This window comes from Candida oxycetoniae (assembly GCF_023343755.2).
Source record: "Candida oxycetoniae strain CBS 10844 chromosome Unknown scaffold42, whole genome shotgun sequence".
Taxonomy (NCBI): Eukaryota; Fungi; Ascomycota; class Pichiomycetes; order Serinales; family Debaryomycetaceae; genus Lodderomyces; species Lodderomyces oxycetoniae.
In genome coordinates, this window is record NW_026055416.1 from 85596 (window position 1) to 98137 (window position 12542).

A 12542-nucleotide genomic window follows, 5' to 3' on the forward strand; every position below is an offset into this window, starting at 1 on the left:
GGTATTCAGGTTATTGAATTGCCAAAATGTTTAATGAGTTTCCAATATTTCCTAGTCTTTCTATCTGTTTTTCCTATATTATTGATAACCATACAAAACAATTACTAGGAGTTGAACAAAAACCAAAATGTGAACAGGTTATCACATTATTTCATGTTACATTTACTGATACGACAACCTGTTTAAAAAAAAATATAATTTTATCGAATCTTTTACACAATACTCGATCTTTTACACTATACTTAATCTTTTACATATACTTGATCTTCTACACAATACTTTTTTCATCTTCTGCACAATACTTCTTGGGTACCTTTTTTTCTATTTTTGCGTCAAAAAACAGAATACGAAATAGCAGTTGTATTTAAAAAAAAATGGAGAGTATAAGTCGAGGGAATAAGTATGGAACAATAGTTGAAAAAACAAGTTGAAACATGAGAAACTCTATTTTTTTGTATGGTGGTTTTCTTCCCCACACCTTTTTTTTTTTTTTTTTTGGCTCCTCGTCATTTTCTGATTCTTAGACATTAGTCAATTTCGATTTGGAGGAGCAAGCCTTTTAATTACAAGAAAGTTGAATTCTTGCTATAGATCAATTATTTTGTATCTACTAAATTAAACGTATATAGAAAAAGAAAAAGAAAAAGAATAATAACTTCTTTTGTTCTCTTTATTTCATAAAGTTGCTTTTCCAGATGATGTGTCTGAGTGAGTGCGTGAGTGTGTGAGAAGGAAGCTTAGCTTACACGAAAAGAGGTAACGCTTTGAGCTAAAAAAAATAAAAATAAAAATAAAAAATAAAAAACAAAAAACAAACAACAACACATGGTAGCACCAAACTCAAAAAAAAAAAAATAGAAAAATGACCTCATCTTATATCCTTATTGTTTATACAAATACACTTGGGCCTTTTGCCTCCTCCTGACATTAGCGTGGGTAAAGGTATTTGCTAATGCAAGAGTGTAGAGAGAGATGACGGAAACGTATGATATTGGGAAAACAATTGGTTTTTGTGAGTAAACCCGTGTCCGTGTGTATTTTGTAGAAATAGGAAGAGCAAGTGAGTTTGTAGAATAAGAGTAGCAAGTGAGAGGTTTATAAGACCTAAGGTTGTAATTAAGAGGTTGTAACTAAAAAGGTTGTAACTAAAAGGTTGAACTAAGAAGAGTGTACTAAGAAGGCTGTACTAAGAGATTAAACTTTTACGCCGTTTATAGTTGGTTTGATAGAATCAATTATACAACTCAATTTACTTTACTAGCTAAATTTAACCCCCCCCCCCCATTGACTAGTTTGACCCCCATTGACTCTACTTTCTTTTTCATCCTTCGAACCATTAAATAAAAGAATTTCCATTTAAAAGCAAAACAAGAGAAAAAAAAAAAAAAAAAAAAAAATAGAACAACGAAGATTAATGGGGAAGTCCGCAATCACCACGGAAAAATAAAATTACTTTTAAAAAAGTGACCAATTCACTAATGTCACTTATTTAGTAGGTATCAATTTTACGGGAGATATTACACACACAGCAGGTAATATATACAGCAGGTATCATACACAAGCAGCGCAGCTAAGAAACACGATCCTATAAGGTATAAGCCGACAATTTTATACCATTCTCGCCTTTCCTCAATTCTCGCCTTTTTCAACTTTATACCATTTCTCGCTTTTTCAATTTTTTTTGGTAATCTTCTCCTTTAGTCCCTGGGGGTTGTTTATGATGATATATGATTGAAAACAGGATAGTTACAATATAAGCAAAAAATAAAGGACAAACATTAAAGACAAACATAAAGGACAAAAGTCGAGTTGTTTAATTTGCAGGATCTATACCTCAAACTCAACTAACTTTTTATTTCACATATTTGACAATAGGGAGTATTAATCATATCTCACCATACCTATTCACTACTATATTTTTTTTCCCACAAGTTTAACAATCATCCCATACACTTTAACAAAGGACATTTCTCGGACACTTCAACAAAGGACGTTTCCCATACACATCAACAAAGGACATTTCTCGGACACTCACAGACATTGCTAAACATCCTCTGGACATTTAACCAAAAAAAAAAAAACACGAAAAACACACGACAAGAGAAAAAGCTACAAAGGTATATTCAAAAATGAATTATGTTCAGCAACCTTCACAGCATCCCAATCAACAGCAATCTAGCTCTCAAGCACATTCGCTGAACCCACAACAATTATTTAAAAACTCCTACTCAGGAAACCAACAGGGCCAACGACCTCAACAAGGTGTAGTAAACCTGCATTTGGTAAGCCCACCAATAACACAAACTCAATTACAACAAATACCTAGTCGATCTCGTAATGACTCGTTTTTGTTACCACCACCAATAACTTCACAAATGAGACATAATCCAGACCAAGCTTATGAAACAACTTCTGGTAGTATTCTTACGTCCACGTCTAACCCTTTAGTTTCAAGATCAAATAGTATATTCAGCTCGTTGATCAACATTCCCGGCTCATCAGGCAACTCAGTGAGCGATCCGTCTTCATCATCAGCAACGGGTTTCAAACCTGTAACATTGTCGTCGTCCTCAATCACAACTGCACCAAACTTGCCACTTCCGTCTAGATCGCGCCAATTGTCCTTGGCACCTAATCAAGAGTTTACAATTGAAGATTTGGAGAACTTGTTTGGTAGCAATAAGGAAAGCATGGCCAATCTCTTTGGATGGCAACAAAATGACTCAAAGCTTTCTCTTAGTAGCGGTAGTGGTAGCGGTAGTGGTAATGGTAGTGGTAATGGTAGTGGTAATGGTAGTGGTAATGGTAGTGGTAGTGGTAGTGGTAGTGGTAGTGGTACCAGTGGTGTTTCAAGCGCAGGTGTTACAGCAGAAGCCGCCAGTAGGACAAATCCAAAGTCCAAAACTGGATCTGTCGATTTGTCATCGTGGGTAGAAAATTCACAAGCAGGGGCCGCGGAATTCAATAACAGTATCACAGAAATAATCCAAAGTATGATATCAAACGGATCGCTAGATTTCTCGAATATGAATAATCAAGAACGTCGAGACTCCATTTTGAGGATTATCAACGACCAAACCAGTTTGAGAAATCAGAGCAAGTCAAATGCAAGTACAAGTACAGGTGCAACCTTGCGACAAGATATATTTGATAAAAATAGAAAGGAGGTAAAAATGAGTAGCGGCAACATTTCGAATGATCCGAAACATCACTTGCTGGAGCAGCCTACTACTCTGCAACTGTTGTTAAAGACAGATCAAAAACCAAGTCAAAATCAAACGTCTCCCGCTTTATCATCTTTGTCATCAAAAGCTTCAAGATCAAATGATGAACCACAATCACCAAAAACATCACCTACGTTTACCGACGCCCGGATAAACGACCCATATAATCCAAACATCTACAACAGCAACAACATCAATAGCAGCAGCAGCAACAACAACAACAACAACAACAACAACAATAGCAGCTTGTTGTTGTTGTTGTTGTTGTTGTTGTTGTTGTTGTTGTTGTTGTTGTTGTTGAGCAATAACAACAGCAATAACCAACGAGCTGGAATCAATATACTGCCTCAGAAAACGTTTCAAGGTAGCGTCACCCCAATTTCTCCGCTGAATCAGTATCAATTTTCATCGTACTCAAATTACAATAATCAGCTTGGATATACGGGTATGCCACCGTCTGTGAATCGACAAACTGGTTACGTTGGAAACTATTCGTATCCTATGCCACCTCAACCTCAACAAATGTTTCCACAGCAAGTCCGCCCAGGATTGCAACAACAGCAATACAACCAACAGCAATACAACCATGTTGTTGTTGTTGTTGTTGTTGTTGTTGTTGTTGTTGTTGTTGTTGTTGTTGAACAACAACAACAGCAGCAGCAGCAACAACAACAACAACAACAACAACAGCAGCAGCAGCAGCAGCAACAACAACAGCAGCAACAGCAGCAACAACAACAACAACCACCTTTGCCATCTCAACAGCAACAACAACAGCCGCAACAGCTGCAACCACAGCACCCACAGCACCCACAACACCCACAACACCCGCAACAGCAAGAACTGTACCAACCTTTGTATTTCCAACAAGGGATGCCTCCGAACCAGCAACAATATTATCAACAAACGCAACTTCCACCACAACAACAGTTCCCGCCTGGTTCTAGGCATGGCCATGGACATATACAGCAAGAAATGTCACTTTTACCCAGCTCCGCTAATCAATCGAAAAGACAAGCAACAAAGCGCTCGCGTAGACTGAAAGAAGCCCTATCCAAGGAAATATTTGGAGCAAGCGACAATCCAAACTTAGTGCCCGCACAACAAATAGCCAAATCTGAGGATGGTAGACCGCTTCTTGGTGCAACAAAAATCGACCAACTAATGTTGATAATACAAGCTAGAGAAAAAGGGGTGACGAAACCTATTGAGCAAGGACCAGATGGAAGTATACTAGCCTCCCCTAATAGCTACGCGACTGGTCAGAGTGTCAATGGAGATGGAGGTATTTTACCAAGGCCAGTTAGTCTTGTTGGTGGAGTAGAGAAACCGCACAAGCTGAAACGTGATAGCGAAGGGGATGGTGATAATGAATACAGCACCTCGAAACGTAAGAAGGCTAAGAATCAACAATGTCCGTATTGCCTCAAATTTTTCACACAGTCTACTCACTTGGAGGTCCACATTAGGTCGCATATTGGGTACAAACCTTTTGAATGTTCCTATTGTCACAAGAAGTTTACACAAGGCGGTAATTTGAGAACACACTTGCGGCTTCACACGGGAGAAAAGCCATTTACTTGTTTTATTTGTAACAGATCATTTAATCGAAAGGGAAATTTGGAGGCGCACAAACTAACTCATGAGAATGTAAAGCCTTACGAGTGTCGCTTGGATAACTGCGATAAGTCTTTTACTCAGCTAGGAAACTTAAAGTCTCATCAAAATAGGTTCCACTTAGAGAGTCTTAATACATTAACGCACAAGTTGGCCGAACTCAGTGGACCGGCTATCAACAGCTTGCCACCAGATGAAAAGGAGTTGTTGATTTATTTCAAGGAGTTGTACAAGAATTCAAATAAAGGTATTAGAGGAAGAGGCAAGCAGCAGAAGCTTATGGGTAAGGTAGAAAATGTTGGTGCCTCGGGAGCAGCACAAACTTCCTCAGATGTGCGTTCTTCTGGTCAACAATCTTCAACAATGCCCTTTTGAATAAGCAAATAAGCAACTTTGTATAAGTTTTTTTTTTCATTAACTCTTATTATTGGAAGAAGAATCAAAATGTAACATTTATCGTTTAAAAACTATTGGAAACCGTGGGAGAATGTAAGTAACGTATCGCTCTCATAGTCTGTTCTTTTCTTTCCCTGTTGACTCTATTTGCTCGTGCAATTGTCTGCATCAGTTTGCTACTGGGATATAAACTCTTTATAATAGAATAAATCCTATTCTAAAGAGGATTCACGTTTGGATCATTGTAATATGCAAACAGATGAAGATACAGAGTAAAAGAAAAAAAAAAAAAGGAGACGAATACCTTCCTATACTAGACCTGAACAGCTGTTGTACTTTAGTCCTAGTTAGTACTAACCTGGTCCTCGGAAGTCAAGTTAAATTTTGGTGTAACTACAAACCCATTCTTCTCTACTTGACAATTTTTTTTTTTCCAGGCATTACAAATCCAAGCCATCAATATCTCTCTTTTTCTTTTATATTGACATGAATTTCTTTACTAAAACATTAAGTACATTCACTGGGAGCTCAATACCGTATACTTTCAAAGAGAAGATAATAGACGCGTCAGGAAATGCTCCAACTTCCGCTTTACCTGAAGTAGATAGAAGTTCCATTTGGAATATATATAACGGCATCAATCCTAAGGATTCAGCACCAGTTTCAATCTTTGAGTTTAATTTACGTGAACCAAGAACATTAAAATATGAGCCGCTTGCTAGAAATGCTTTTAAGAAGTTGAAATTGATCAAGTATCCCGGAATCATCACAATTCTCGATTTCATCGACAACGATTCATACTTGTATATAGTTACAGAAAGAGTTGTTCCGCTAGCATTATTCTTCAATGATCACAAACTAAGTCAAGAAGCAATTGTTGCCGGCTTACACGATGTTGAGAAAAGCTTGAAATTTATCAATGAGGAGTGTAATTCGCTACACGGTGGATTGGACTACTACAAGTCAGTCTTTGTCAACTCCCAAGGTGACTGGAAACTCATGGCGTTTGAGCTAGTCACCAATTTACAATCCGATCCTGATCAGCCTATATACAGGCTATCACAATACATGCCGAAGCAAGAGGATGTGGACTTTGAATCGATAAGACGCGACCCCACAAAATTTGACTCATACAAGTTGGGAAATTTTGTATACGCTGTGTTCAATAAGGGAGTAGTGGACACTAATTTCAAAATCCCAGTAAAGCTTGTGGGGCCTACGAAAAGGTTACTATCTAAACGCAACACTGTTGCACAGTATTTGAAAGAATTAGAATCATGGCATGAACAAAATGTGATTATTCGATTAGGGCTGCAATTAAATGCACTAAAGTTTATGAATGAAAGTGAAAGACTTGAATTCATCAAACACGAGTTACCCCAATATATTGAGGAAGATGTGTATCCACCTGGATTTTTGGATTACAAATTGATACCTGAATTGATTCAACAGTACCAACACTTTACTAAGGGAACATCAACAACAGCGGCATCTGGAACTGGAGCCGGAACTGGAACTGGAGCTGGAGCTGGAGCTGGAGTAGCCGCCAAACAGGAAACCCAGTCTATGCTTCTTAACTTTCTTATTCAATTTGGAGCAAAGTTATCACTCAATGAGTTTACCAAGTATATAAAACCAATTATTTTCGAGAGCTTTGCGCTGAACGATAGGGCTATAAGGTTGATTTTGCTATCACACTTGCCGGAGTATGAAAAGCATTTAACGGACGCAGATATCCAAAATAAAATTTTTACACCATTAGCAACGGGGTTTCAAGATACAAATTTCACTATTAGAGAAACCACGCTCAAGTCAATCACCATTGTAATAGATAGGATTTCCGTAAAGCAAGTCAACCAAGACCTATTGCGTATACTAGCCAAGTCGCAAATGGATCCTAAACCTTCTATTCGTGTAAACACGTTGATTTTGATCATCAAAATATCATCCAAAATTTATGCAAACTCCAAAAATAATGTTTTGATTACTGCTTTATCAAAGTCACTTCGCGATCCATTTGTGCCATGCAAATTGACTGCATTGAACGGGTTCGAATCTTTGATTGATGAATTTTCTTTGGAAGAAATATGCTCCAAAATTTTAGGCCAGTTGGCAATTTCTCTTATGGATAAACGGTCTTTGAAAGTGAGAACAAAGGCAAAGCAAGTTTTTGAATTGTACTTTAAATCGGTAGAAAACCATGCCAACGAATTACCCCATGTGGATGACGAGGACGAAGATGCAGAAGAGCGAGAGTTTTATAAGAAATATGCGCCTCAACAACAACAACAGAAGGAAGAGGAGGAGGAGGAGACCAAGCTGACCGTAAAGAATGTAGCAAGTGGATTCGGATGGGGAATGGTTAGCAAATTCACATCTCTTGGAGCACTAGCAGAGGGCAAGTTGAATAATGATTTTAATCGGTCAACGCCTGATATTGTTGGACAAGTAACACACACTACACAGAAACAGATCCCAACCGTGTCACTGGGGCAAGCCACAAATAATGATACTACCACCACCAGTGGCTGGGATGACGATTTTAACGACGACTGGAACATGAATGATGATGATGATGCTAATGCTAATGATGAGGATGAAGACAAAAAGGAAATTCAAACAACTATTGTAGAAAGCACAAAGAAGCTCAGCTTGGATCGTTCAACCATTACAAACACGAAGAAAACTTTGCCTAAAAAGACATTGAAAACGACATCTTCTTTGCGTCTTGGAGGTGCAAATAAGGCAAGCAAGCCAAAAGTAAAACCAGTATTAAATCTTAATTTGAAAGTTGATGATAATAACGATGAGGATGGCTGGGACGATGGGTGGTGATAAAACAGAAAACAACCGCAAGCTTTTCACGAGAATTGTTGAATACACACACACATATATGTATATATACATATAGATATGGATATAGATGATATAGATGTATGCTGATTGTAGATCGCTACCACATATCCAACTTTAGTAAAGATTTTTCGATGAAAAGTTCAATAAGAAGAGTCACCCCAAGTAGAGTCAACAAACTATTTCTTTAGTCCCGTGGGTGTCTTTTTACATGAATAGTGATCCAAAGAGCAGGCAAGATAATGGTAGTAATAAGTCACAACTTAATAACAAAAAAACCAGGCTATATAATAGTAGAACAATCAGGACTCAAAATGTTGATCCAGCGTACAATAAAGATGAGAGTAAGCTAGATGTTGCAAAGTTTATTCAATCACGGAAATACGAGATCAACGCCTTTGAGTTATCGCAATTGAAAAGTAAAAGTGCTTTATCTACTAGATGCTTTCAGAATTTACCAAGAATAATGAGACGAAGGGCTGCATCGCACAATGTTAAGCGCATCCCTAAGCGATTAAGAGCAAAAGCTATCAAGGAGATGAGTGGTGCGACTACAAACACCCCCAAACACCTTCCAAAAGGAAGAGTTCTATTCAAGATTATGCAAAAACAAAGAATCTTGAAAGCAGCTTCGAAATTGAAAAATGACAAATACGAACTAGACCCGGTGTTGAAACAGGGTAATGTGCGTGCGGCAATCAAGAAGTTAGCAAAGGAACTACGTTACCTTAAAAATAAGAGAACCCCTACGATGAACAACTCGGTTGGTTCAATTGATCGCACTGGAAAGGGTTTGCTAGCGCCAACACCAGCAGGTAATATTAAGTATCGTAACAGGCAGCGAGATTTTGCTTGGACTCCGACTCATATTTGGCATGCCAAACGTTTCAAAATGAGCAAACAGTACGGTTTTCAAATTCCTTATACTCCCACTCAGAAATGTTTTAAATTTATGAATAGACAAAATCGGTACAAGTCCGTTTGTTTTGATACTTCGTACACTTCATCTATGGTTTTAAGAACCCGTCTGGTGGGGGGCACGACTGGGGGGCAGAATCTCACGTTGACTTTGCAAGAGTTGTTAAATAAGAGAAAAGTGCCAAGTATGATTGCAAATGGAGAAAAATGTTACATTGGTGGGATTTATATGAAAGGGAAAGAGGTATCACCGGGGCTCATATACGCCAACTTGCAAAAAAATGTAATACTAGTTCGTGTTCATGCTAGCGTATACGTGGATCTTTTTGAAAATATCCGAACAATGACAATGGAGGAGGGGGAGGATAATAAATTTTCAAACATCGAGGTTGAAGATTGTCGTTTTTCCCTTGGCAGTATTGATGTTTCTGGGCCCAGATCCTTGAATTCTTTGAGTAAGATATTTCATCTTAAGGATGTGTCGGAAGAGCTAAAGAATATTTGGACGTCTCTTGCCAATCAAAGAGAAAGTTCCATTATTCCAGTTGGTACTGTTCTTGTATTTAGTATCTATGACCCAAGACTCTGGAACAAACCTACCAAATTACCATTCAAAAGCCTGAACGATCTTTACGATGTGGTTTTAAAGTTGAAAACGAATTCTCTTGTTGATTATAAGGTAATTGAAAATTTGTTAACGTCAACTGGTAGACAAGCATCATATCGAGATCAACTTTCAATTAAAGATTTAGGGAAAATTAAAAGATTAAATACGGAGTTTCTGAAAATCCTGCATAGCACCATTCCTATTCTACTAGTTAAAACGGAAGCTCAGTACTGGTCGCTTATATGTCCATGGTTCTGGGTTTTGCCAATATGGATTCAAATTGTAAAGATTCCCGATATAAAACCTGGCGGGTTAAAACAGCTTCACCAGTTTCAATTTGAAAAAGGGAAACCATTTTTTCCAAACGATTTTCCTTGGAATATACAAGGATGGAAGTATAACAATGTTAATGGTGAGCTAGCTAGAGAATCCGATATGAAAAAACCCAAAAATCAGGTCTCCTTGAAACAGTCTGAAGGTCCATTTACTCAAATTCTTGATGCGTACAAGGCAGACTGGTTTGCGTTAAGGAACTTAACATATCTTGTCAAGTATCGAGATCAAACGTTATTAACCCTAGAGGGTTCAGGCGTGCCCTACTCTGGAACTCATGAGAGACAATTGGAGTCTATGACAGATGTAATTGCAATGACATGCTCACTAAATAAGGAGAGTGAATACATACCGTATTCCGTACCTATAGAGAAATTTGACCTGTCCAATGAAGAACATAAGAAATTTTTGACCAATGAAACTATGATTGAAGCCATACCAATGATAGTACGCATGAAATTACCCGTGATACAAATCGAGCTTACTATTGTGACAAACGGCGTAATTCTAGATAATGCTAGAATATACTCAAAAGAGAAAGTTTCTGACAAATATTTAGTAGGGTTTGTGACATCAGGTGGAATGAATTTGAATATTGGAAAGTGTAGCGGAGTAGGTGCCATAATAGCAATAGCGCCGCTGGATTGTAAGATAAGTAATAACACACTTTTTGTAAGAAACCCGGGAAAGTCAAGTATCTACGAATGTAAATATAAACAGGTTTGAAAAAGGCTTAAGAAGAAGAGTAGTTTGTCATTTTTGTAGTATAATCCCAGTGATGTATATACATATACATATACATATATATATATAGAGACAAAAAAAAAAAGAGTCCCATTGTCGTGTACAACTTCCATGAAAAAAATCGAGAGTATAAATAGCTGGAATTTTCGCTTTAGTTTTTTTTATACCAATTTTTTTTCTCCTCTTCTTTTTCTTTTTCTTCATACTTACCTTGAGATATTATAAGAGATCAAGTAGTCTTATAATCGTTTGTTAGATACATAGGCATTGCACATTTTCTGGTTCTTTTCGGAGACTAGAAAGACCGCCATGGATCGAAGAACGCCAACTTTCACTAATGATCTATGTGTTTTTTATGGTTGAAGAAGTCAAGTTTAATGTTTTTTTGGTTCAAATTTTTTTTTGGATCATTAAAACTTTGACGGATTTGGCCATGGAATGCGTAGGTTAGAAAGTGTGGATCTTTTAATTTTTGATTTAGTCCTTTTATTAGTGACATTTTTGTCTTTATTGATAATTTTTTTTTACTCACACCAAAAGTCCGGTGACTTGTGTGAATAAAAAAAATTTGTCAGAAAAGAAGAGGTGGAAGAAGGCACGGTGCACGGTGCACGGTGCACGTTGCACGGTAATGCAGTGTTGATACTACCACTACTAACTACTACTATTGTCTATAGGTATGTTTTCTTTTCAAGGTAAATTTGTTTGGACATTTGTGTTTGTTGTAAACCTGGAACTCTCCCACATTCTCATTAAGGACTCTTTAAACAAGTTAACATTGTAATCAATAACTGTTAAGGACTTTTCTGAGCTATCTAAATTTATATTAGTATTACCCTCATTATTATTTGAATTTGTATCAGTATTATCCTCAACATCGTTATCGTTTGTTACACTTTCTTTCCGTATCAAAGCAACTAAAGCCAAACCTCTTATCATTTGCTTTAAATATAAAATGGACCCATTTGATAAATGACTCACCGATTTGAGCTCCTTAACTGCTGCTTCTGAGTGAGTTTTAGATCGATTTGTTTTATCTCTCAGATTATTATTGTCATTCTCAATGTACAATTCATCAAGATCTATAGTGATGTCGATGAATTCCGCACATACTTCATAAGTTTGAATGTCAACCGGCAGCGAGTCTGTCGCTACATATATCTTTGAATTAACGTCGAACAAAAATACTTTATCGATATTTGAGTGCTGGACCAAGTTATCTAGCATATGTTCCAATGATGGCAATTCTGGTATTAGTTTTTGGACAATTCGTGAAAACGCCTCATATATAGAATGGTCAAATATAGATGTCAAGTAAAAGCTTACTGAAACACCCTCTAAACCCAAGTCCAATAGTTCGTCTCCTGTACGCTGCATGATATCCTGCTGTGCATCCATTTGGTAATCTTCACTCAATCCGTCAACTTTATGAATCAAAACCTCTATATTTATCTTTGGGTTAACGCGATAAGCAAAATCAATAATAATTGACAAATTGGTTAGAGCATTTAAGTATTCGTCTTGTGAATCAATTACATATACCAAGGCGCCAACGGATGAAAACAACCTCTCTGAGTCATAGTTTGGTTCAAAATAATTTAGTTGACCGGGCAATTCCATCACCGATAAATCTATTAATGAGGAAAACTGTTCATTTGTGGGCTTTGAAGTACTTTCAAGATATAAGGTATCCAAAGGCTGCATATTGTGGAAAACAACTTTACAGATGGAAGATTTCCCACCTCTTCGTAACCCCATTAGCAAAATCGTTGCATTGGAATCCTTAGGATTGGGTATTAGAGCGGCCTCCATTTCAAATAAGCTGGTTTGTGCTTGTTTATATACTTGTT

General features: G+C 37.3%; 4 protein-coding genes across 4 annotated transcripts; 3 read left to right on the top strand and 1 right to left on the bottom strand. All coding sequences in view use genetic code 12, as the record gives it.

Annotated features, from left to right (window-relative positions):
- Positions 1–2129: 2129 nt before the first annotated feature.
- KGF56_002370 (uncharacterized protein) lies at positions 2130–5216 on the top strand (the record flags this gene model as incomplete). The annotated part of the gene is made up of 1 exon (XM_049323591.1): positions 2130–5216. The coding sequence occupies one exon, from the start codon at positions 2130–2132 to the stop codon at positions 5214–5216; it is 3087 nt and encodes a 1028-aa protein (XP_049180598.1).
- A 507-nt stretch (positions 5217–5723) lies between these two features.
- On the top strand, positions 5724–8072 carry CEX1 (Cex1p; the record flags this gene model as incomplete). Its single annotated transcript, XM_049323592.1, has 1 exon — positions 5724–8072. One exon carries the CDS (start codon positions 5724–5726, stop codon positions 8070–8072), a length of 2349 nt encoding a protein of 782 aa, XP_049180599.1.
- A 229-nt stretch (positions 8073–8301) lies between these two features.
- KGF56_002372 (ribonuclease P/MRP protein subunit) lies at positions 8302–10674 on the top strand (the record flags this gene model as incomplete). The annotated part of the gene is made up of 1 exon (XM_049323593.1): positions 8302–10674. The coding sequence occupies one exon, from the start codon at positions 8302–8304 to the stop codon at positions 10672–10674; it is 2373 nt and encodes a 790-aa protein (XP_049180600.1).
- Positions 10675–11382: 708 nt separating this feature from the next.
- Positions 11383–12504, bottom strand: KGF56_002373 (uncharacterized protein; the record flags this gene model as incomplete). Its single annotated transcript, XM_049323594.1, has 1 exon — positions 11383–12504. The coding sequence occupies one exon, from the start codon at positions 12502–12504 to the stop codon at positions 11383–11385; it is 1122 nt and encodes a 373-aa protein (XP_049180601.1).
- Between the last annotated feature and the right edge of the window lie 38 nt (positions 12505–12542).